Raw genomic sequence first — 26,016 nt, forward strand, 5'->3', positions numbered from 1 at the left:
TGGGAAAATCATCTGTAAGACTACAACGAATTCAACAAGCTATGAAAGAAAACTCGAGTTCCAAAAGTGATCGGGTAGGCCATCAATTCAAAGTATTGGCTAACGGTTTTAATCGTCACCTGATTAAGTTGCTAAAATCTAGGTACGAACCTAAAGTTCGATCTTTTGCCTTCGCGAATAGGTTCAAGGTTCCCTAGATAAGGTGTTTGGTTGGGTAAATTCCTAATAAATAAGCTTTAGTAACTAAGTTATCTCAATAATGTAGGACTTCTTCGAAAAGATGCAAGGAAAACTGATGTAGTACGAGAAAGTGGATTGATCGTGTACTCTACTTCTTGCATTCAGTGGCATCGCAAGTAAAATTTTGAGACATGACGCCAAAGGTATATGTCCTCGAAATGTACTATACTACTAATCAACTCTATGACACGAACTAAAGGTCTTCATTGTTTTCTTGACACTCAAATCACTCTAACAGTGAGATATCATCTCGTATTTTGATTCTATTGTCTACTTGTGGACGTGATTGAGAGGTGGCTAGTCGAAGAAGTTTTGATTACCTAAATGGGTAATATAGTTAACATAACTGTGAGTTTACTGTCTTATTACAAAGTATGCTCCTAAGTTTCCACGATTTTGTTTCTTCGACTCAAGTAGTCACTGTTAATCAGTCTATCAGTCGGGCCACTAATTAACATAATTATGATATTTTGATATTGTTCGCTACACTGAAACTGTGAATCGCATTCTGGCACAAAGGTATCACTCCCAAATACTAGCATGTGTCTGGTATCAGAAATCATACTGCCTGAATACTGGTTGACAGTTTTGGATATCGGACAGTATTGTCAATTAATAGTGCTACCATAAGCTAATTACAGGCTAGAGCCCGCTCGGATAGTTGGTTAATGGACGATTGGTAAGGAACTGGTCTGGTGAAGTGGTTTCATTAATTCTAGGGAAAGTACTTACTACTTCGGGGATTTCTACTGACCGTAGGTATAACAACTCGCACATATGTGCCTATGCTCGTCGAAATGACGAGTACATCACCAAAAGAAACTCCAGAAACTAGCTTTGGCTGGAATGTCCTAAGGCCGGAAAAATAATTTTCTAATAATCTACTTTAGGACGAACTTAAATGGAAGTTGATCTTCCTCCTGAAGATCTGGAATTATCACTAGTGGGTTTGGAAAGATTAGTGCTGTTCAGGGACCAAAAGTGATTGTCCCCCTGATGTTCTTACGTCGAGTGCTACCTTTTTAGCACCACATTGACACTAGAGACATTTCTGAAAATTTTGACGAAAGTACAACTTCGTAGGAGTTTCGATAAAAGGTATACTAACGGATACTGCTAAGGGATCAAAACTATTATTAGCTTCCATTCTCAAAAGGGTTAGTAGAAATGACTAGATGGTAGTGGAATTGGTGGGTAAATCCCCCGTGATGCACAACTATCGATATAGTAGCCCTACTTCAGGGCCATCAACTTGTCTCAAATCCACATCTTTCCTTGGCAGGGAGGTTCGTCGCTTAAATCTAAAGGCTTCTGCCAAAATGATGTTCTAGAATGTCGATAAGTCGTTTAAGTCACTCAAAACTTAGAGAAAAAGTTAATACATTTTTTGTACTTAACGAGGTGGCAGGATTCGGAAATTAGGCTCAAGAATAAAAAATGCTTACATCACACGTGTGATGAACGCAATACTACCCAAATTTATGCTCTTATACCAAACTGACACACCCCGACCTGAAACGTCCACCTAGACTCCAAATCGAGCTGTGCTAGTTGACAACTGGAGGGTGACGAAGCTATAAAGTGTAGTGATGTAGAAATGTGAATAAATTTAAACCTAAAAGTGCCTAAATATAAGAGTGTGCTGTGAGTGGGAATGAACCCAATTCACATGGATGCTAGAGTATAAGTACAGTACAGTACAATAGGGTGAGAAATTATACCATCGAAGGTAACCGTCTACCCCAAGATTTTCCAAGAATCGTCGTCGATATGAAAGCTCAACTACTAAAACGTGGAGGGGCAAAAAATAAGGGTGAGTGGGCCTGAAAATAAAGTTTTAATAAAAACCTTTGAAAACATTATAACTCCTCGCTGTAAAACTTGTATAGTTTCCAAAATATACATACTATGTATGGTATGAAAATACTTGTCGTACCCTGCAAAATGTAAATAAGGCATGACATCCCAAAATTACAAACTCTTAACAGTAATATAAGTAAAATCAGGTGCTCAACAAACTATGCTAGCACAACAGTCGGAGTCGCCTAATGCGACCTGTACGACTGTACTAATGCTTATCAATCTATGCTAGCACACGAGTCGGAGTCACCTAATGCGACCTGTACGACAGGACTGGGTGTAATCATAATATAGACTCTAGTGCTTCGATCATGTGAAGACTGGCGATAAATCGCGGTCACCTACGAGTTGGAGTCGCCTAATGCGACCTGTACGACAAGACTTGCACCTACTTGGATCTAAGGCGAACGTGTGGTGTGGAGGTGAACATACCAGTGCATGACTGGCCCTAGCCCGGGGTGAGCACTAACAACGGGGTGCAGTAATGATGAGCAGACTACATAAATATAAGCATGCCATAACAATTCAATAATTATAATCAACATAATAAACTTACCTGAGTATCCCGTAGGATTATTTAGGCATCTCACAACAGTGCAACATTTCTTATAACATTATTTAATCAGGGCATCAAAGATTATAAGCATACCTATGCATCCCGTAAAATTTATGATAACTTCATAATTTTCTGTTATTTCGTTAATTCTTATAAACTTTAGTCTAGACCAGGCGTACGTAAGAAATTCTTTTCCAAATGCATAAATGGAAACTATCAATCATACACACACACACACACACACACACACACACACACACACACACACACATACACTATAAAAAGAGAAAAACCCACTCACTTGAAGTCTGCGCTACAACTCCCTAGCACGAATAACCAGGCATCACTAACGATTGTCGCCTATAACAAATATCAAATCATGTCTCAGAATTCTTATCGATAGAACATGTAGCTTACATAAAACACATCCCCAAGCGTTCTAGAATGATTTGAAATTTGTTCTAGGTGACGATCATTAATGACGCCTCGATGTTCGTGCTAGGGAGTTGTAGCATGGATTCCAGGTGAGTGGGTCTTTCCCTTTTTATAGTGTACATATATATATATGATTGGTAGTTTCCATTTATGCATTTGGAAAAGAATTTCTTATGTATGCCTGGTTTAGATTAAAATTTATAAGAATTAGCGAAATAACAGAAAATTATGAAGTTATCATAAATCATACGGGATGCATAGGTATGCTTATAATCTTTGATGCCATGATTAAATAATGTTATAAGAAATGTTGCACTGTCGCGAAGTGCTTAAATAATCGTACAAGAAGCGCAGGTAAGTTTACTATGTTGATTAGAATTATTGAATTGTTATGGCATGCTTATATTTACGTAGTCTGCTCATCATTGCTGCACCCCGGTGTTAGTGCTCACCCTGAGCCAAGGCCAGTCGTTCACGTGTATGGGTCAGTCTTGTCGTACAGATTACATTAGGCGACTCCGACTCGTGTGCTAGCATAGTTTGTTGAGCACCTAATTTTACTTATATTACAGTTGAGATTTTGTAATTTTGGGATGTCATGCCTTATTTACGTTTTGCAGGCTACGATAAGTATTTTCATATTATATGTAGTATGTATATTTTGGAAACTATACATGTTTTACGGCGAGGGATTCTAACGTTTTCAAAGGTTTTTATTAAAACTTTATTTTCAGGCCCACTAACCCTTATTTTTCACCCCTCCAGGTTTTAGTAGTGAGCTTTCATATCGACGAGAATTCTTGGCAAATTTTGGGGTAGACGAGTTACCTTCGATGGTATAATTTCTCACCCTATTTTACTGTCATCACGTGCGAATTGGGTTCATTCCTGCTCACAACGCACTCTTGTATTTAGGCACTTTTAGGTTTAAATTTATTCACATTTCTACATCACTACACTTTATGGCTTCATCGCTCTTCAGGTATCGATCAGCACAGCTCGATTCAGAGTCTAGGTGGACGTTCGGGGTCTGGGTGTGTCAGAATTTGTCATCCATGAGATTTGAACCTAAGACCTCTCATTTTCAAGTGAGGAGGAATACCATTAGACCGTAGTATTGACTATTGAGTGACTTAAAAAAAAAAAAAACAAAACAACAAACAAAAAAAACAAAAAAAAAAGCAGAGCATTTGTTAAAATAGGTGGCTTAATCTCAACAGTAGGATGATGTTGGACTGTCAAGATTAAAAAGGCTTGTATGTACAGTCGAGCACAAACCGAGTCTTAATTTAAGTGGCGGGTTTTACACACAAGGATTGAGCAGAGCATTTCATTAGGGTTTAAGCTAAAATCTCCCTCAGAAATGGCGTCTCTCATGGCGATTCGACGCGCACGAAGCCCTTCGCTGTCTCCTTTCTTAAAGTTACGGCCTCTTCACCATTCTCATTTCGCCTCCTTTCACGGCAACAACACCACCGCCATCCCAACCCTAACATCAGCGAAAACCCTAAGCACCTCCGCCGTCCCAAATGAGTACCCGAGGCCTCCTCAGCAGCAACCCCCGCCGTCCGATCCTAGGTATTTCAATGAGCAGGCGAACCCTAACCAGTGGAGCCCAGAAGGTCAGGGATACGGCAACCCGAACCAGTGGAATTCGCAGACCCAGGGCCAGAGGCCTGGGATCAGTTCAGTTATCAGGGTCAGAACCAGAGCTATCCCAATCGGGGATATCCTAATCAGGGTTCGGACTATCCCAATCGCGGATATCCTAACCAGATTAACCAGAATCAGAGCTACCCACAACGCGGAAACTCGAATCAGTGGAGTCCGGCTCAGGGGCAGGGGCAGGGCACTCCTCAGTATCAAAACCCTAACCAGGTGAATCCTCCTCCGCCGAGCCCCAATTTTCAGCAACCCAGAAGCCCAAATCAGTGGAACAATCCCAATCAAGGATACCCACAACCTGGAAACCGTAATCAGTGGAGCCCACCAGCTCAAAACCCTAACCAGTGGAGCCCCCAACCTCAAAACCCTAATCGGTGGAGCCCACAAGTTCAAAACCCTGCTCAGGCTGTGAATCAAACCCCGGAAGTTGTGCCCCGTTCGATCGATGATTTGAGGAGGTTGTGCCAAGAGGGAAAGGCTAAAGAAGCCCTTGAGTTGATGGATAAGGAAGGGGTCAAGGCTGATGCTGATTGCTTTCGTTCTTTGTTTGAGTTGTGCGGGAGGTTGAAGTCGCTCGAGGACGCAAAAAAGGCTCATGATTTCTTTTTGCAGTCTACCTGCAGGGTTAATCGTGAGTTAATCCATAAAATCATTGAAATGTATGGAAAATGTGCGAGCATGACTGATGCACGGAGAGTATTCGATCATATGCTTGAGAAGAATATTGATTCTTGGCATTTAATGATTAATGGGTATGCGGATAATGGGTTAGGAGATGATGGATTGCAGATGTTTGAGGTGATGAGGGAGAAAGGGTTGCAACCCAATTCCGAAACTTTCCTTGCAGTATTCTTAGCTTGCGCTAGTGCAGATGCGGTGGAAGAAGCATTTATACATTTTGAGTCGATGAAAACTGAGTATGGAATTTCTCCAGGAGTGGAGCATTATATGGGAGTTTTAGATGTGCTTGGAAAATGTGGTCATCTTTATGAAGCAATTGATTATATTGAGAAGCTCCCATTTGAGGCTACAGCGCGGTTTGGGAGGCATTGAAAAGTTATGCTCGGATTCATGGAGATATTGATCTTGAAGATCATGCTGAGGAGTTAATGGTTGCTCTTGACCCGTCAAAGGCTGTTGCGAATAAGATCCCAACTCCACCACCGAAAAAGCATACTGCTATTAGCATGCTTGATGGGAAGAACAGAATTAGTGAGTTTAAAAATCCGACACTCTATAAGGATGATGAGAAGTTAAAGGCTCTTGCTGCGATGAAAGGAGGAGGCTATGTGCCAGACACAAGATATGTCCTTCATGACATTGATCAGGAGGCTAAGGAGCAGGCCTTGCTTTATCATAGTGAGCGTTTGGCAATTGCGTATGGTCTCATCAGTACTCCGCCAAGGCAAACTCTTAGGATCATCAAGAACCTCCGCGTCTGCGGTGACTGCCATAATGCCATTAAGATCATGTCGAAGATTGTTGGAAGGGAATTGATCGTCAGGGACAACAAACGATTCCATCATTTCAAGGATGGAAAATGCTCTTGCGGGGATTATTGGTGAAGAGCAGATGTCACCTCAGAGCTGTCTAAAGAGTTCTTCCCAGTTGCAGTTTGGTGTGTAAAAATTTCGAACAATGCCGAGCTATATACGGGATCCTTTGCAGACCAGTACCCGTGCTTCTAGTTGGTAGGAGATTAACCATCCACTGCTTGTTTCGACATACATACTGAGCTTTATATGCATTGCATATCTATTTGTCAAAATGCCAAATCACATTTGCTTATCCTTTTTCAGCCTTCTGATTGCTTTCTTCCTATGAGATGCTTATGGAAATAGCTGTATTTTGGTTAATGATGTCTTGAAGCTATTAGAACATACTGTCAAAACATGTCAGGATGGTTGTTTCTCTAACTTTATGGTGCACAGATGGTGTTTTGGTATTTAGTTAAATTGCATGAATTTTTTTGGTCTGGTGGTACTATTTCTGCTCAATATTAGAAGACGTCCCGAATTCGAATTTACGGTCCCCATTTATAAAACAAGAAAGGAGGGACTTTGGCATGATAGATGACCAGTGTCCAATTTAGATGATGTTCATAAGACTATATTTTGATGAGATTCTTAGCTCTCTCTCTCTAGTTGTATATCCCTTCGTGCCTTTGATCATGTGATGAGTGAGATAAACACAATTGTGTCTTGATCATGTGATGAGCGAGATAAACACAAGGCAAATTATACCACCAGTGACAAGGCATATTATCTCGAAGAAAATAAGAGAAGCATTTGTTGTCTTTGGGAAACAACGTAATCTCAAATTATGCTACTGCCATTCACCATACAAGGCAAATTCCACACAAAAGTGCTTCACATGGATTTACATAAACACACACAAACACAAATGAAATTAGGTCTCTATTGCTCTATGCTGGTCTCATGGAACGAGTCATCATGTTCATGAACTCATCTAGGTCAACCATACCATCCCCATCAGTGTCAACCGCTCTCACCATCCGCCGGCAGTCTTCAAGGTTGCACCTCTCCCCCAACCTCCTCAGCACTTCCATAACTTCTTCTGCACTAATCTTTCCATCGCCGTTCAAATCAAACGTCCGAAAAGCATCCTGGATGTCCATCGTTCGAATCCCTCCCTTCTTGTGTACTTCCATGAACTCCTTGAAACTGATAAAGTCATCCCCATCCAGATCAACAATCTTGAAAATCTTCGGCACTTCTCCAATCATGTTTCCCTTTCCCAGTGCTCTCAGTATCGCCTTGTACTCCGCCTGAGATATCTTCCCATCTTTGTTGGAGTCGAACTTTTCAAATACTTTCTTCATCTCATTGGGATTTGGCTCGAAAGTAGGTGCTATGCCGGAGTTTTGCCTGTCTCGAAAGGAAAACATCTGAGATGGTTTGCGCAGAAACTTCCTCTTTGAGAGGTTGTATTGGAAGTCGAGGAAGTTTGCATTCGCCATATTCGTCTCAGCTGATCAAGAAGAACTACGAAAATCAAACTTCGTTGCAACGGTCCAGGTAGCCCTCACTAGAGATTGCAGAAACCGGGTGTCTCCGATCTTTATATACTGAACACAACAATTTGATTCCTTTACCAATTTGTGGTAACTCAAGAACAAAAGATTCTTAGGTGATAACTGACGGAAAAAGCAAGGAATAGATAAGAAAGAACACATTCTTTAGAAAAGCTACAAGCAACTACAATCTCCTTTCTCCTACTCAAAACTCTCCTTTTGAAGAGTGGCATTACTTTTTTTTCCCGGTATACCAAACTAATCGTAAAATATTTCCTGGTATACGAAAAAATCTCGTAAGAAATAACTCCGTTTAGCTCATGGCGGTTTTCCGTTATCCAAATCCTCCATCACTTCAATGTCCTTGCGAGCTGTTATCTTCTGTACATATCCTGCAATGGTGAACGTCTCGGTAAGAAGTCGTAGGGTTGTAATTCAAAGCCACAAGGATTACGAAAGAATCAGTAAAGTTACAAAGCACGCATTAAACGCAAAAATGAGGACCCGAAGGAATCAGTAAAGTTTCCTTTTGAGCTTTGAACAATCTTTCAAGCCCTTTAAGCATCCTACCCATAAAGGCTTCCTTCATAAAGTAAATACCAAAGTTACATTGTCCTTGATTCTAGTTTTAGCACTAAACCACCATCCAATAGAAAAGAAAGTTGGCAAAAAGGAGAGGACGACAACAACAACAAAGCCTTATCCCACTAGGTGGGGCCAGCTATATGAATCCTAAAATGTCATTGTCCTTTGTTTTGTGCCATGTCTTCCGTTAGATCCAAGTAGTCCAAGCTTTTTTTTAGAGTCTCTGTCCAATACTTCCTAGGTCTTCCCCTACCTCATTGGCCCTGAGCCTCTGTCTCGTAATTGCATCTCCTAACTAGAGCATCTGTAGGTTTTAGTGCAGAAAAAGAGAGAATTGAAAAAAAAACAGTAGAGACATGCTTATGTTAGTTAATTTAATTCCGTAAATCTTGAGATGATATATTTTATCCTTCACCTAAGTTGCAAACTTAACTTAAAGAAACATTTGAACGAGAAACTAATTTGAGGACTGGACTCAAAAACTTACACATCAACCAATACAACTCATGATTACTAGAGGAAAATCTCAACCAGCCAACAGGAACTGGTTTCTCGCTTCTAATTGTCTCTATAAATTCTATTGAATATAGTCATAGATGAGAGATGGAAGAATTGCATATACCAGAAACCACAAGGATGCTTCGTCCAACATTAGCCAGTAAGTTCATTGTACTCAGGATAACTGTCAATCACTACCTTATACAGTTTCATTTCCAATAGGAGCGATTCTTTGCCTTGACGCTGTGAGAGCTTCCGGTTCATGAGTATGAGTACTATCCGCTCTTCACAAGCTTAGATTGTTTATAATTCACTAGATAGTAACATAATACATGTAATTAAATAAATTAGATGATAACATACTATCATAGCTCCTTATATTTATCTCTCTTTCTCACACACACACAGAGATGGAGTCAATGTTTATGCCAACCGACAATGGTTAAGTTGTGCTACCGCCTGTTGGCCTCAGTAATTGAGAAAATGAGAGGTATGACAGGGAACTCTATAAGTTCTTGACATAATTTATGTATACGAGAGAGAATTCAGAGAAGCCAAATGGCAAAACGTACAACATAAAAATTTCCCAGAGGTATGCAAAGAAACCAAGTAGAACTTCCAGATACCCGAATAAATCATATCAAAGGATTATTCCCAAGTAAGAAGGCCTTTTTGTTCCCACTTGCCTACGTTAGAGAATTCGAACAATGACTTCGATGATGGCTCTATTCCCAAGATTTGCACTAAGCGTGTTCAGTTTGGCTGTCAAGCCTACCAGTCGGAGTATATAACTTAGCCTTGTATTGTTTAGAAGGGAGAACGTTGACATATTCCGACAAGCCAATCGGTATTTGTACCAGTCTATGTTAAAAATCAAAATACGCTTCTAAGCGTTTTAACAAAGTATCAGAAAATCTACTGTTTAAGAGATAAAACCCGTTTACTTACTCTTCGTGTGAGTGTTTAAAGTAGTAAACAGTATGAACACACACACACACATATGTAATGAACAATTCAATAAGCCCCCCATAAGAGAAGAAAATGTAGAATCATACATACCAATTCCTTGGCAGGGTACGCATTTGCGGACTGTCTCTTTTCTTCTTTTGTTGTAATAACTTACAAATCCCGAGCCTTGGCAACTATTGCACTTTCCTGTCCATTCGTACACAACTTCCTTGCAATCCTACAACAATTTCCTTATCTTTTTAATAAATATTTTGATTGAATGATCCACAAGCAACTTTGCAGAATACAAGAAGTTAGATTCTGACCTCAAGTACAGGATCGCATCGGAGCCTCCGGTCAATCTCCTCCACCGAGACCGGAGACGTATTGGGATAAGTCATGGGGAGCGGGAGGGCGTCGCCGTTGTCGAACAAGTAGCTCTCTCTATCACGCGACCATTTCCTCTCCTTGGCGTTCACCTTAACACCAGAACTGCCACTGCTGCCGCGTCGAGGTCAAAGTCTTGGCCAATTTGGACGCCGATGGAAGCCCCGTCAGCGGTGGCAGAGGGGAATTGGATTGGGCGGGGAATGTGGGGCCCCGGGGGAGGTCGCCGGTGCCGGAGCCGCAGCGGAGGGGTGAGGGTCTGGTGGGGAAGAAGAGGCGAGGGTTAGTAGCCAACATTCCAAGAAATGCTTAGGAGGTCAAGAGCCAGAGGAGAGAGACAGAGAGAGGGAGAGAGGTGATATTTAGAAAATCAACCGTCATATTTGAATATTTAAATCTTACTGTTACGAAAAGTTTAAAATTTAGATTATGCGGCTATGAATTTGGGGCATTCAATATGCCACATCCTATGATGCAGTACGGGTAAAGAATGCATGTGCATCACTTCATCTAAACATCTCTGGAAAAATTCATCTAATTTATATAACTTTTAGTCAGTAACGTATGTCAAATAAATTGTCATTTATTGTAATTTGGAGCATTCAATATTAGTGCGCATTGTAGCCACAATATGTGATGTAGAATGAGTAAAGAATGCATATGCATCACTCCATCTAAAGATCATCTAATATCCTCATGATTATTGTCAACTTGTTTGATTCACATATATAACTAAACAATTTTCAAATCAAAAGAAATTGTTTAAAGATGATCTTTAGATAATGATAAATGGAATGAATAATTCATATTATGATGTTTGCAAGGAGTCAAGTATTATCTTGAAAAGAATGAGTCATTCCTATTCCGCAATACTTTTTTGTTTATCAAAACTAATAGAATGGAAAGTTGTGCGAAATCCACCTACCGTTGCATATGAAAGGACAATATTGCCCTCTTACTCAGGAATGAGGACTTTCTTTCTTCTCCATAACATTATTTTGTTAGGATGCCATATGACATCATCTGTTTGTGACAAGCGTACAATGGATATAAGTTGGTTAGACGTAATTAGTTGGTAGTTACCACAAATAGTGCATTGCATCTGTTTGTGACAAGTACTATGTTAAACCCTTCTTTGTGCAATTACGAAGACATAGAGCAAGGAATCTATCATTGTTATCAAGCCAGTTTGTTCCTCTTGATCCTTAAACGTTGTATGACACAGCAAGCTTTGCAAAAAAGTATGGAATCCAAGATTTCCAGTTTGGAGACTGAGATCGATGAATTCAAGAACTTGCAAGATGAAGTTAAAGCGACTCAAGAATTGATCTTGGTGCAATTGCAGTCACTCATGGCACGTTGTAATGGCGGTCCTTTGGGTGAATCTTCTGAAGCTACCTTTGGTGAGAACCAAGGTCAGGATCACATGTACCCGAATTTTAATCACCAAGAATTTGGGAACAATGGTAATCAGCAGATTCAATCTTCGTTCTTGAAATTGGATTTTCCGAGATTTAGTGAAGGAGATGATCCTTTGGTGTGGATATACAAAGCAGAACATTATTTCGATTTCTTCAACATTGAAGAATCCAAGAAAGTGAAAATAGCTTCATTTCACATGGAGGAAGAAGCTTTACAATGGTTTCAATGTGCTCATTGCTTGATTAATTACACGAATTTGGAAGATTTTATGACAGTTATGTATCAAGAATTTGGTCCTTCTGAACTCAAAGATTTAGCTAAGAATCTGGTAAAGTTGAAGCAGTTAGGAACTCTTAAGGATTATGTGCTCAATTTAAGAAGATTAGCTAATCGAAAAAAAGATATCAGTTTTGCATTACTAAAATAATGTTTCATTGGAGGATTAAAGCTAGAATTATGACATCATGTGAAGTTACTGAAACCCAAAAATGTTCTTAAAGCTGCAGCTTTTGCTCATCAAATTGATGCAAAACTCATAGATCTTAAGTTGAAATCTAAACCTCCTTTTTGTAATCAAAATTTTGATCTCCTCTACAGAACTTGAATACTAATGTTGTGAGTAAAATTCGTCCCAAACCTCATAATATTAGGCGATTAACTCCTGAAGAAGTAGATTATTATAGAAAAATTGGCCTATGTTTTTATTGTAAAGAAAGATTTCTAAAAATGCATACTTGTGAAAGGAAGCAACTTCTTTTGATTGATGTGCAAGATTTTAGTTTTGTGAAACTGAAGACTTGGAATATGAAGAACAAGAGATTATTGCTCGTGCATTATTTGGTACCTCTGCACCTCCAACAATTCAAAACATGAAGGTTTCTAGTTACATTAAGAAATGTCTTGTGACTATTTTGATTGATTTAGGAAGTTCTCACAATTTCATAGATGTGGGATTAGTCAAGAGGTTGAAAGGTTTTTTTAGATAAAGGTCATGTTTTTAATGTCAAGATAGCTGATGGTGAGAAAGTAGCTACTTAAGGTACATTAGCTCAGACCTCTATTACCGTATAAAAATTCACTCGTATCTCATATTTATGTCATTTCTTTTGGAGGGTGTGATGTTGTATTAGGAGTGCAATGGCTTAGAACCTTGTGGCCTATACTTTGAGATTTTGATAAGATTTATATGTAGTTCACAAAAGGGTCTCAAACCTTTTGTATCACCAATCATAATTCTAGTGAAGAACAGATTCAAGATATTTCTACATAACAATTGCAGAAATTGTTAGAACAAGACACAACAATTGTTGCAGTTTTGTATCAAATGGAACCTGAAGAAAGCAATTTGTTGTAGTTAGATGTGCAGTTTTGTATCAAAATTCTCAAGATCTCACTAAATTTCAACTGCAATAGTTACCCTTTTTAAAAGATTATGAAATAGTATTTATCACTCCTACATTCTTACCTTTTCACAAAAGCCATGATCATAGAATTCCATTGATGCATGGTAACAAGCCACCTAATAGCAAACCTTACAAATATAGTCCAATATAGAAGGCTGAAATAGAAAAATATGTTACAGAATTGTTAAAGGCTAGATTCATCAGAGTTGGCAACAATCCTTACTCATCTCCAGTGATACTTGTAAGGAAAAAGAAAGGTACTTAGTGCACGTGCATGGACTACAGAGGCCTGAATTGCATCATCTCAGTTAAAGATAAGTTACATATGCCTCTAATTGATGAGTTATGAGATGAGCTATATGGTGCACAATACTTCTAAAAATTCGACTTAAAGGGTGGGATACCAACAAATTCAAATGCATCCAGATGATGTTGAGAAAAATGTATTTAGACCACATGATGGACATCATGAATTCATGATGATGCCATTTGGTTTAACAAATGCTCCATCAACCTTTCAATGCCTTACGAATGAGATTTTTAGACTACATTTAAGAAAATTTATTTTAGTTTTCTTTGATGACATCTTGGTCTATAGCTTTACATCGTAGTTGCATTTAGATCATCTTAGATTGGTATTTGATACATTAAATGAGCATAGTTTGTTTGTCAAGCAATCTATGTGTGCATTTGGCAAATCTAAAATGGAATATTTAGGTCACATTGTATCTAAACAGTGAGTTTATACAAATCCTACCAAGTTGGAATCAATTGCAAAATGGCATGTACCAAATTTTGTGATAGTATTAAGGTAATTAGTCCATTGACTGCTTTGACTAAAAATGATGGTTTAAGTGGTCTTCAGTAGCTACTAAGGCTTTTCTTACTTTGAAAGAGGCAATGCTACCTCCACAAGTGCTTGCATTACTAGATTTTAGTAAACCATTTGTAATTGAGATTGATGTAGTACTCCAACAAGAGGGTAGACCAATTGCTTTCACTAGCAAGACCCGTTGTCCAAGAAATCAAGTGTTGTCAGCCTATGAGAGGGAAATGTTGACAATTATTCATGCCATTCATAAGTGACAGTCATACTTAGTTGAAAACCACTTCATTATTCAAATTGATCATGACAATTTGAAGTATTTTCTTCAAGGAAAAGCACACATTCCATTTCAACAAAAATGGGTGACTAAATTTTTAGGATTTGACTATAAGATCTAATTCAAGCAAGTGTGCAATAATGAAGCAGCTAATGCTTTAAATAGGTCTCCATTGACTACTATAACTCTTCTCTGCAATCTATACAAGAGTTGGAACTTCAGGTTATTTCATATCTTTACTCACGGTGGATCGATGATCTCATAAGGGATTAGGGAATGATCCTTGGGTAATTTAAAAAATCCAGAAAATTTTGGTTGTTGATGACAATAATCTCACTATTTCCAATTTGAAGTTTCAAGTTGATATGGATTTCTTAGGTATAAAAATAGAATTATACTAAGTCCTGCTAGTACTTGGAGAAAGAAGATCTTCACATAACATCATGCTACTTCTACAACAGGCCATGAAGGTTTCTTGAAGACATATAAAAGAATTTCTAGGTGCTTCTATTGGGAAGGGATGAAAAGATTTGTTAAAAATTTGGTTACTTGTTATCCTACTTATCAACAAAACAAGTTCGAGACATTAGCTTCTCTAGGATTGCTGTAGCCTCTTCCTATACCAACCAAAATTTGGATTGATATATCCATGGATTTCATTGTAAATCTTCCTTCTTGCAAGGGTAAGACTATGATTTGGGTGGTGGTTGATAGACAATCTAAATATGCCCACTTCACTGCTTTGAGTCATCCCTATTCTGAATCTATGGTTGCTCAGCTTTTTGTTGACAACATCTTCAAATTACATAGAATGCCTAAGTCAATAATGAGTAATAGGGATCTAGTTTTATTAAGCAAATTTTGGAAGGAATTCTTTCACTTGTAGGGCTCTTCTCTTTGTTATAGTTTTGGTTATCACCCACAATCAGATGGTCAAGTACAGGTATTAAGCAGATGCATATGAAAATGGCACTACTAAAGTAGATTCAGTGGATCAATCTTTAAAAGACAAAGATAGAGTTATGTCAATACTTAAAAGCAATTTAGAAAATGCTTAGTGCAGGATGAAGGTACAATCTGATAAGCACATGTCTGAAAGAGAATTGAATGTTGGTGACTGGGTTTACTTGAGATTAGTTATATACCAGCACATGTCATTAGCTTCACATCCATTCCACAAACTTCAACCAAGACTTTATGGCCCATTCCAAACTCTGTATAAGGTGGGATCTATAGCTTACAAATTACAGCTGCCTGAGCATTTTAAATTGCATTGCATCCTATCTTTCATATATCTTGCCTCAAAACACATTTGGGAGCTACTATCCAAGCTACTGTGCCATTACCAATTATCATAGATTCTGGAATTCTGCAGGATGTCCCAATGACAATTTTAGACCGTAGAATGATTAAGAAGAACAATATTGTAGTTACTGAGGTGCTAGTCCAATGGCATAATCATTAGAAGAAGGATGTCACTGGGAAATTGTACTAGGATCTAAAGCTCAAGTTTCTAGAAGTGGTGCATTTGTAATTGTAATGTTGTTCTGTGCTGCAAAAATTTTCTCTTAGTTGTATTACTTGTCAATAGTTCTGCACTGCAATTTCTGTTGTTGTTTACTATTATTTGTTTTGCTGAGAAGGTATAACTTGTGTTTCAAGAAAGGGTATTGTTAAATGCCAGCTGACATCATCTGTTTGTGACAAGTGTACAATGGATATGAGTTGGTCAGAGGAGGTAGTTATTTGGTAGTTACTATGAGTAGTGCATCGTAATAGAAGTTGGAACAGTTGAAAATGTTGTTAGTATTATGTTAAACTATTCTCTGTGCAATTACGAAGATGTAGAGCAATGAATCTATCATATTTCATCATACATAAGGATAATTAGAACATTTCATTCTCTTTGGAAACCATTTTTTCATCCATATGTATCAAAAAACTTGACAATTATGGTAACAAGTGATGAACTTTCAATTCATATGAATGATGAAAATATCACAAAAACAAGGGTTGCACGAAGACTTGCCCAAAATCTAAGGGGCCAATGTAAGAAAATTGAAACTTCAGGGTCTATTTTAAAAATCACAACAAACATGGAGAGTGCAAAATGTGGTTAACCTAAACAATATAGCTCAAGAAAAGGATAAAAAAAAAAGGAAAAGAAAAAGAAAAAAGAGAGCTTGTTGGATTGGAATTTCCATATTTACCATTAAAATTTTCAATTTGAAATTCCAATTTTTTTGAAAAGATTAAATAGAAATTTGAATGCATATAGAGATTAAGAAAAATTACTAATATTCCAACTAAAATTTTCGAAATATTTCAAACTTATTTCGAATTGAATATTATATTTTTCTAATTGCTATTTACTAAATTATGTAATTTCTAATTAACTTTGTATTTTATCATGTTCATTGTTAGTTTTAGTTACATTTAATTCATTGTGTTTATACACTTAAATAAATTAAGATTATGAGAGGAGGGGATTGAGTTAAACCGCACAATGGTTCAGACACTAAATAGGTATCGAACTTAACACAATTATGTAATAATACGTCATTACCATTTATGTAAGTCGAACTTGAGACCTCACTCACAAGTGAAAAAAAAATATTGTTAGACCTGATATATAGTACGATTACAAATATTAATAAAGAACAATAAATTGTATATAATAAAGTATATGAGAATATAATAAAGTATATGAGAATATGCTTACTCTTTAGACCTACCACATGGAGATAATAACTATAGAAATATATTCTTCAATAGTAAAAGAAGATATTATATATATATATATATAATCCATTATATATACTCTCTCTCTCTCTAGTTCTTCACATTCTGCTTACACCTAACAAATCTAATAGAGAGATATATTAAGGATGAAGTGATTGGCTATGCCTCCGCATTCATATTATGTTGGTTTATAGAAGAGCAACACTTGTGTTCAAACTTCAAAATAGCAAATGACAAGGGAAAAAAAAGGAATCTGGATTTTAATGTGGTAGAATATGTAAGCTGGTTGTAAGTTGCTTTAGACAACTTTATTTTAACTATTTGCAAACTTTATTGCTAATCCAATCACTTAACAAGTTATTAGATTACATGTTTAATGCATCGTTTGTTCAAGTTTTATTGTGATTATAGTCAAATTGCACCTTTCTTAAGTTTGAGTTCTTTGTTTTTTAGTTGATTTTCGGAAGATAATGACATCGTGCCTGATTAACGAGATATAGTGTGAAAGGATTTCGTCTTTACGTTTGACATGATTAACAATGCAATGCACGCATGAACTTAAGCTTTTGGAATCCACTGATTTTCAAACATGATTAGCATGCAAAGTAATGTTGTTCTTCTACTATTTCCATCGATATGCCTCTTCATGCACATGACGTCATTGCAAATGAAAGAGGGTGTTAGTCGATTCCCTAGCTCTATTAACAGCACCTCTTTTATTAGTGTTCCAGCAAAATCCTCCGAGATCCTTTGCAACTCTAACATCAATTCATATGATAATTATTCTCATAGTTGTCTCTCCTAGGCTCGACTTTTGGCTGAATCGAATCAGAAATAGGTGTTTCCAATTTCAATCCAAAAAATATCGTATCTCCGATTTTTGTAAACAATGCAATTTAACAGAACAAAATAAGACTAGCTATCGGGATATCAATAGTTATGCACTTAGCCTTTCATAACATTCTCATTAGTAATTAAGTAAATTCTGTTCAACATGTTAGTGGTGAATATGTTACTCATATCGCATATGCTGCACTTGGTTTGTTGGTTTTACAATTATGGTATGACATTTTGAAAAATTAGATGCATATATAAACATGAAGACCTTCCTCCAAACACATTAGTATTGAAGCGGGGCTCATACATCTCACTCTGCCGTCTCTCCACGTTATGGTGATCCGTTCCTGTCATTTGACTCTTGTAGTCTGATTCCAGCGACTAAAACTTCCCAGTCACATGTTAACTGGAGATTCTGGTTCACTGTCAACCTCATTCTTCAACCTGAAATATTAACCACCATAAGTTGCAAAAGAACCATAGCCTTTTCTTTTAGCAGAATAGAAAATATATGCTCTAAGAATGATATAATGCATAGAAATTGACCGATTTTGGGGGAAAAAACTAGAGATTAAGGTTGTTGTTTCTTACTGAATGTTTATCTTTGTATCCTGTAGCGTCTCAGGGACATCACCCTCAAGCTTGTTATCCTGAAGGAAACTGTAAAACCAAAACAGGTCACCAAAGTAAGTTGATGCCATAGAATAAGTCCCAAAAATCGAATGATTTGCTATTGGATAACTATTTGATGATGGAAGACTATATACTCACATCTCGTGCAGTTTTGGAAGTCGGCCTAATGATTCAGGAATTGATCCTTCAAGCTGGTTTTTCTCCAAATGCCTTTATCATAACAACAACAAAAAACTAGAGTTAAAGGTTTAGCTATCTAAAAGAATGAAGAATGAGATAGAACTTTAAATATAACATACAAACTCTGCAATTCCTTCAATGAGCTCATGTCTGGGATGTTGCCTAAAAGTTTGTTCCCCCCAAGCCAACTGTAAGGAAATCATTCCATCAAACACGCAAGTTAGGAAGCGACCGTGACAAGGCAAGCCAGTGAACACTGGTAGTGCGACTAACAAGTGCATGGTTACTTACATATGGTGGAGTGCAGTTAAATTTGCTATGTTTGGTGCTAGTGACCCGGATATTCCAGCGCCGGTTAGATTCCTTCACGTAATAGGAAAACATTTGACTACGAATCAAATTTAAATCCCCTAGCATTAATCATTATCTAGGAAACATCTAATAATTATATTATTATATCTATACTCAGTTGTGCCATAAATCCTTGTGAAACTCACAAAGTTATTACTCGAAAAAACTTCCCGCGATCACACGTAACACCAGTCCATGAATTCCCTTCAGGTAGACAAGGATCGCCACTCCAATCGGGAGGTGGGTTGTCAAAGTTTCTTCTCAACTCATTCATTGCCATAACTAAGGAACACCAAAATTAAGGGTCAAAATCAACAAGAGAAGATGGAGTGTTTGATAAAAATAGGTTAGCGATTTTTGCACTACTGTTTCACCTTCTGCATTCTGCCCTTTGATCCTTTATTCATTTATTCAATTCTAAGGCTATAAAAGGAGGGCAGAAGTGCAAGAAGAGAAAAAATGAGTGCGTAATGACTTCGCTAAAAATAATCTTAGGCTTGAATGAAATACCATCTCTAGGGAGAGTCATTCCTCCAAGAGGCAAGACCTGCAAGATCTCACCAGCACTGATGACAGGCCCGACTGGTACCCCTTGACCTGGAGTCATGACAATCTCAGTTTGCCCGGATAGAGGCCATTTCGGCGCGTAAACTGTCAAACCCTTGGTGGTAACATTGACATTGGAATGGAAGTTCTTGCCGTTGATAGAAACATTGAAGACTCTCCAACTAAACGGGCTCGGGTTTCGATTGTCCTGGAAGTATAATGCAATGTAGTAAGCTGCACTGGGGAGTGGCCAGGATGGCCATTTGACATGCAATTGCTTCCCTCGGCTTGTTGTGATAGAATTGTGGAATGCTTTTGCTGGTGGGATGTTCCAGAAATCGGAAGGAGTTACATTGGCCTTGCATCTCACAATAGGGTTCTGGTCCATTTGTGGTTGCCATAACCGGTTGAACTTGTCATCTGGAAAACTAAGTTCATATTTTACATATTCAACATTAGATAGTTCAATTCTTCGGCATGTATACAATTTTCTGGTTAGTTCTTCATATATATATATATATATATATATATATATCCTACCACTTAGTTCAAAATCCAACATGTAAACTTAGGTTGGTATAGGATATGTGAGTCACTAATGAACACATGAACCACATTGTAGATTATGTCACTAACATAGGTATGACTCGCCTATAAACAATTATTAGACATGTAATCTACAACGCCGATCGATGAAAATGTTAGAACTTCAGACAATTTTATTAGCAAATGTGACACGAGCAGTATCATAAGTACCATATAATTCCAACGAAAAATTTTCGGATAACTTTTTTTTGCCGCATTATCTCTATTAAAGGTGAAACGTGACTCCCAAACTCTCTCACTAGTACGTACCTACACCTAGTTACACTTCCATAAGAGATCTAGTTTACTACGTATAGTCAAATTGCATGGCTCTTAAATCATAAAAATGCAGCAAGGAGAGTACTAATTAAATAAGGAGTTGAGTTTCTACCCAATTATGTCACCTTCAGATGTTCCAAAGCTACTCCTAACCACTGTGCTAAGTGCATACTTGTTAAAATCTGTGGTATTATACACTGAATCATCCAAGTACTCCAGCTCAAGAGCCGAGATAAAGGGGCTAGAATCCGACCCTGTCATGTTATTCCTCGCAAGGCACACGCTAAACGTCTTCGACTTGGCATGCACCACAATTTCATAATACGAGCTCAACCCATTTGCATAGTCCTCCGTGGTGTTAACCACACTCCATTTAGTCCCCTCCACAATTTGATCAAATACCGGAGGCTCCTTCCCGCCATCAAAATTGCCATAATAGTACGTGGTGCGCACGAGGTACTTACCACCTTTGATAACAGGGATAGAGTAACAGTACTTACGTGCGGACTTGTTAGGGAAATAGCGCAATGTGGCAAGTATGGGGACAAGGTCTTCCTGTTTGATGGTGCTGGTGTTTCCTACCAATATAAAGCCCTCGTCTGTCGTGTACTTTAGGTTCCCTACTGTTACGCTCTCAGATGTCGGCCCAGCTCCACAGTTTAGGAGGTAACCTGCATTTAAAGACATTAATTTGCATGTATAGCTCATAATTTGGGTACTTCAAGTGTATATTAAGAGTTTGCTTGTTTTATAAAACATATCAAATTGTGTTACCGGAAGTGGGAGTGAAATAAAACCTTAGAAAATTTTGAGTTTTGGTTATGTCCAAAAACGTGAGTGAAGAGAGATGATAAAAAACATTTGCGATTCATAACAATTCTAACCCTACAAAAAAATTGGATTATGCTTGTTTATAGAGACAATTAATCCTAGCAAAACCCTAATTCTGTCCAATCAACAAGATCACAAAAATGGTAGGGTTGGTTTTGTTTTGGATAAAATAATGAACAAGCAAGAACCCTAAATCCAAAATTAATGAGGAAAATATAGGATTTCATTAAAAAAGGAGGATGTGTGGTACCAACCTCTAGGGTTAGGTTGAGAGTGGGCGAGGAGAGGGATGGAGACTAGCCATAGGAGGAAAAGGAGGCAGAGGGACATATTGTCCGGGCAAAACTTTTCACCCAAAAAATAACACAGGACACAAAATTTTGCAAAACATTTGCCAAGTTTTTTTCTTCCTGCTAAATTTGACGAATGGGCGCCATTGGGGGGGGGGGGGAGGTTGGGGATTGTCTGGTTTTGGTTGCCACGTGGACGTCTTTGCTTGAAGATAGATAGACAAATGTTTGACCAGGTCAACAATTTCATTTAAAGGTCCGCTTTGACCGTTAAGAGTAAATAATTCGTTCCGTATGTCTTTTGTTCCACAATTTGAGGTTATGTACAACTATCAAATTAAGAATTCTCATATGTACTACCAAGTGCATCAAAGATACAATCATCCATTCGCCTGAAAGGCCACAATTAGCACGAGCAAACATATTAATGACGAGGAACACATTTTTGCTATGTTACCAATAGTTGTACTTGCTTTGTTATTCTGCCCCAGCCTGGCTGAGGAAGAACTACGGGCGTACTATAGTTAATAAACTAGTGATGATCCATTTTAGTGGATAGATGGATAAGCAAGCGCCTGTAGCTCAGTGGATAGAGCGTCTGTTTCCTAAGCAGAAAGTCGAAGGTTCGACCCCTTCCTGGCGCGCGATTAATATGTTTTTTATTTTATTTTATTTTTTCTTTTTTTTTTTTCGATCGAAACCTGGTGCCTCTAAAACCCTAGGAAGTGGCAGAGCAGCAGCCAGGAAATATATCAACTGCTGGTAAAAATCCATCTGCTGATTTTCTTTTGGATTTTTTGTATTCAATTCAGATAAGAAATTTAAGCTTCAATTCAATTGTTTTGTTGCAGATTTGCAGTGTAGAAAGTCCGGAGCTTGAAGACGCAACAATGAAGGAGTTTCAGGTCAATGGGAACACCCTCTATCTTGCTCTCTTCACTGAAGTCACCAACTCCAAGTACTCTCTCTCCCCTCTCTCTCTCTCTCTCTCAAGTTTTTAAACTGGCTTAACTGGGTTTTGCTTTCTCGTGCAAAATTCTCCAACCCCAATTTTGTTCCCCTGGATTTTCCCACCAAAACCTTGTTTAGCTTGAGAGTAAAATTGGGTATTTCGTTACCAAATGCCAGTAGGAAAATTTTGTTTCTTTTTCGGGATCGATGACGATTTTCATAAACAATTTGAATGTGATATCGAATTATCGATGCTATGCCAGGGGGCCTAATAGATTCGTTATCCTGCAGGGAGCTTCTTGGTTTGATGCAATCAGGGACACTAAACCCGGAAGTTGCATTCCTGAATGCTTCACTTGTATGATTCCGTGTACTTTAACCGCCTTTTGTTTTGCCTTCACTGTTGTGTACTTCTTTCTGCTGAGATGCTTGTTGTTGCGTTTCTCTAATGTTTGCCATTGTCCGCAATGGAAGCAGATCCCGGATGTTTTCCCTTTGCTTGCAGCTGCACATAAGACGCTCGTATCTAAGTCCCGAGAGTCACTGACAACGCGCACTCTTCATTCTGAGCTTGTTTACAATTACTCGGGATCCAAGCATGTAATTCTCTACCAATTAACTAGTTTGCTTTATGGTCTATTGCTTCTATTGCTGCAAATATGTAACCCCTAGCTTTGATCATGGCTTAGATCACAGAGTCCTTGAAAAGATGTGGCATCTCTGAAAGCTCGACTTATGTGCTTGCTGCTCGTTTCAATGCTTCTTCTGAGGAGGTAAGATCACTGTCTCATGGAAAGCCTGGTAGATCAAGCGTTGCATTGCTTCAGTATGTCAGAAGATTGTTAGCCATTCCGATTTTAATATTGTTCATGTTATAATAGATAGAACAAAAGGCAGTAGAGAAACTTGTCAATGGAAAAGAGATTGACTTGGAGGAGTTAGCAGCAAGAGCAGATCAAGCCCAAATACAAAAGGTATATATGTATGTTGGTCTCTTTTTATACTGGCAATGAGTTCTATTGCGATGGTGTATCTAGTTAGTGATCATCAAAATTTTTTTTCTTTCAGCACTATAAGATAACAAGTGTGGAACTAGGGATATCATCACTTGCTGATGCTATTACATGCCGGATTGCTTCTCGTGATGCCTTGTGAAAAGAAGGTCGAAAGTTGTTTATGTTCTATCCGTTTTCCCTTAAATTTTCTTGTGCCCGACTACTTTGATAGATTACATCTCTGACTAGAATGAGGTTGATGTTCAGGGAATCGAGGGCAGAATCGCAGAGCTATGTTTGTAAGGTGGCAAAGGAAACAGAAAAGCTGTAGCTTATTATTTCTGTTTGGGCAAATCCAACTGTCTGCTGTAATATGTAGAATACTTTTAGACAAAGCCGAAATTTGGAAGACGTGATTATGCTATAGCCTTCATCCGGTAATGTAATCTATGATTAATTTAACCTTAATTGCAGTGATAATGTAGTTGTGAGTTTTGTGACCTATTAATTCGCCTGATATTATCAAATGGAAACCTGCAACTAATGGTTCCCTTGTGCTGCTTCTACTTGAAACGAGTCAATGAGATTCGTTATTGCAAGCCTCTCATGATTTGGTCTAGGTTTGTGCAGTTGCCACAATCTGTCCAAGAACGAGTTTTATTCTGCCTATGGCGATTAGAGCTCGACTAACTGCTAACTGCTATAAGATGCAAAGGTAACCTGCAACTAATGTCGGCAGTTAGCCCACCGTGTTCTTTCTTCTTTATTATCTTGTTAATGATACTTATGGGTACTTGTTTTTCATGTGCTCTAACACACTGAAAGAAATGGTGTCTTTCTTATTCAATACTCTGCATTCTCTACTCATTCATATGGCTTCTGCTAAGTCGTGGAAATCAAACATAAAACAATCGTTGGTTGTCAAAGAAATTGGATTGGATAACTCACTAGATTCAATACGTAGTAAGTACATTCGCCTCAGCACCCAAAAGTCATGTGCTCAATTTCATCCATCCTGAATATCTCACAATGTTAAGGTGAGAGATTATGAGGTTCGTCATTCGATCTTTTACATATTTTAAATTTGAATTTTATCGTCGTGCCAAAACTAGCTTGAACTTGTGTGCAAGGGCCAACACATTACTACGACAAACTATCATGATCCACACTTACCAAGTGTATGATTCTTTATCATTATCGTAGCTCATTACTCCACATTCTCTCACCATTTATAACAACTGTAACAATTTCGAGAAGTGCCCTTGTCTTCTTTGGCAAACAAATAATATCTGTTGCTGGACATTTATGTCCATTAACTAATTGGTATAACTATTAGGTTATTAATTAAAATTCAAGTTCATGTCAACCTGAAATTGTGCGTAACATCCCATGAAAGTTTTGATATTTTCTTCTCACTTATGTGATTTTTATGTTTATCGTATTGTAATTTTTTTTTTCTATTTTGCGAAACCCTCACGTTAAGAAGAATCACCATGGTTCATGAACCCCTTAAATCTAAACTTGTGCATATTAAATTGAAATCAGTTGTTTGTGATTTTTGGTAATAAACATGTCTATATCATCTGGATGCTCCAATGAGCATCCCCATGCATTCCAGTCGAATGCCAAATTGCCTTTCCTGTCTAAAGCCCAACTCATATTTTAGTCGAATATAAAACCCTCATTCCAATTGAACGCATATTTTTTTTTAACTTTGTAGTTGAAAGCCCAATTAGCTTCTAGTCAAAGCTAAATCCATATTCTAGTCGAATATGTATATAGCCCAAATAATTCATCAAGTTACATGAATTGAGTTAATTTGTTTTGAGTTTCAAACTCACTTGACTTTAGAAATATTCCAAATCAAGAAGAAACAAAACCCAAGCCCAATTAAACCCATTAACTTGTGCTTCACTATGAGTTCACATCTTTGATCCAAGTTCACACCCTTAAGCTCATATTCACCGAATGAAAATCCGAAATTTTTTTTTCCAAGCCAAACATTTAATCCGGTTTTTACATCTATTTTGATTAAACTTAAAGTTTTAATCCACCTATTTCTCGGCAGAAAAAGATGTCAAAATTGAACAAGTTAGACTTTACTGCTCTTGATATCTTTGGCACCAATTACCTCAAGTGGGCCCAAGATGTCAAGATGCACTTAAAGGTGAAGAAGTTATCAGAAGCAATCCTAGATGATGTAGCCAATGAGTCTTTGAAAGCTAGGGCCCTCATTTTCATTCGGAAGCACATTGCAAAAGCCTTGCAAACCAAATTTTTGGTTAAGGAAGACCCGAAGTCTTTATGGGAAGCCCTAATGCACCACTCTGATCACCATAAGTTGTAATCTTGCCTCAAGCAAGAAACGACTAGTACAATCTCCGCTTCTAAGACTTTAAGACTGTTGACAAGTATGTCTCTGAAGTTTGTCGAATCCAGTCGATTCTAAAATTTTGTGGTCAGAAACTCATTGATTTTGACTTGTTGGAGATGATCTATTCCAACTTTAGTGCCTCGAATATTGTGCTCCAGTAGTAATACAGAGAGCATAACAATTAAAGGTTCTCAAACCTCACAACAGTTCTTCTTTTAGTTGAGAAGGACAACTTACTGATGCAAAACTATAACTCTCGACCTACTTGTTCCAACGGTGTTCCATT

At 37.9% G+C, this 26,016-nt stretch overlaps 3 protein-coding genes, 1 non-coding gene and 2 pseudogenes across 4 annotated transcripts; 3 read left to right on the forward strand and 3 right to left on the reverse strand.

Moving 5' to 3' along the window:
* The first annotated feature begins 4,389 nt into the window (after positions 1-4,389).
* LOC103932595 lies at positions 4,390-6,672 on the forward strand (annotated as a pseudogene).
* Positions 6,673-7,047: 375 nt separating this feature from the next.
* LOC125472109 (calmodulin-like protein 30) lies at positions 7,048-7,890 on the reverse strand. The gene has a single exon (XM_048573175.1). The coding sequence runs from the start codon at positions 7,734-7,736 to the stop codon at positions 7,182-7,184; it is 555 nt and encodes a 184-aa protein (XP_048429132.1). The 5' UTR covers positions 7,737-7,890; the 3' UTR covers positions 7,048-7,181.
* Positions 7,891-7,914: 24 nt separating this feature from the next.
* LOC125472108 lies at positions 7,915-10,596 on the reverse strand (annotated as a pseudogene).
* A 7,514-nt stretch (positions 10,597-18,110) lies between these two features.
* Positions 18,111-21,450, reverse strand: LOC125472118 (putative leucine-rich repeat receptor-like serine/threonine-protein kinase At2g14440). Its single transcript, XM_048573187.1, has 9 exons — positions 21,375-21,450; positions 20,402-20,960; positions 19,390-19,853; positions 19,026-19,161; positions 18,820-18,891; positions 18,648-18,716; positions 18,487-18,558; positions 18,307-18,375; positions 18,111-18,159 (listed from the first exon to the last, which is right to left on the reverse strand). Exons 1-9 carry the CDS (start codon positions 21,448-21,450, stop codon positions 18,111-18,113), a joined length of 1,566 nt encoding a protein of 521 aa, XP_048429144.1.
* A 531-nt stretch (positions 21,451-21,981) lies between these two features.
* Positions 21,982-22,054, forward strand: TRNAR-CCU. The gene has a single exon. It is a non-coding gene; the product is annotated as a tRNA-Arg (tRNA).
* On the forward strand, positions 22,043-23,860 carry LOC125472101 (EKC/KEOPS complex subunit Tprkb). The gene is made up of 8 exons (XM_048573165.1): positions 22,043-22,172; positions 22,262-22,368; positions 22,653-22,719; positions 22,839-22,961; positions 23,051-23,134; positions 23,243-23,335; positions 23,430-23,523; positions 23,624-23,860. Exons 2-7 carry the CDS (start codon positions 22,301-22,303, stop codon positions 23,514-23,516), a joined length of 522 nt encoding a protein of 173 aa, XP_048429122.1. The 5' UTR covers positions 22,043-22,172; positions 22,262-22,300; the 3' UTR covers positions 23,517-23,523; positions 23,624-23,860.
* Positions 23,861-26,016: the final 2,156 nt, after the last annotated feature.

This window comes from the organism of the source record quoted next, unplaced genomic scaffold (genome assembly GCF_019419815.1).
Source record: "Pyrus x bretschneideri cultivar Hongxiangsu unplaced genomic scaffold, Pyrus_bretschneideri_v1 Contig64, whole genome shotgun sequence".
In the NCBI taxonomy this organism is placed as follows: domain Eukaryota; kingdom Viridiplantae; phylum Streptophyta; class Magnoliopsida; order Rosales; family Rosaceae; genus Pyrus; species Pyrus x bretschneideri.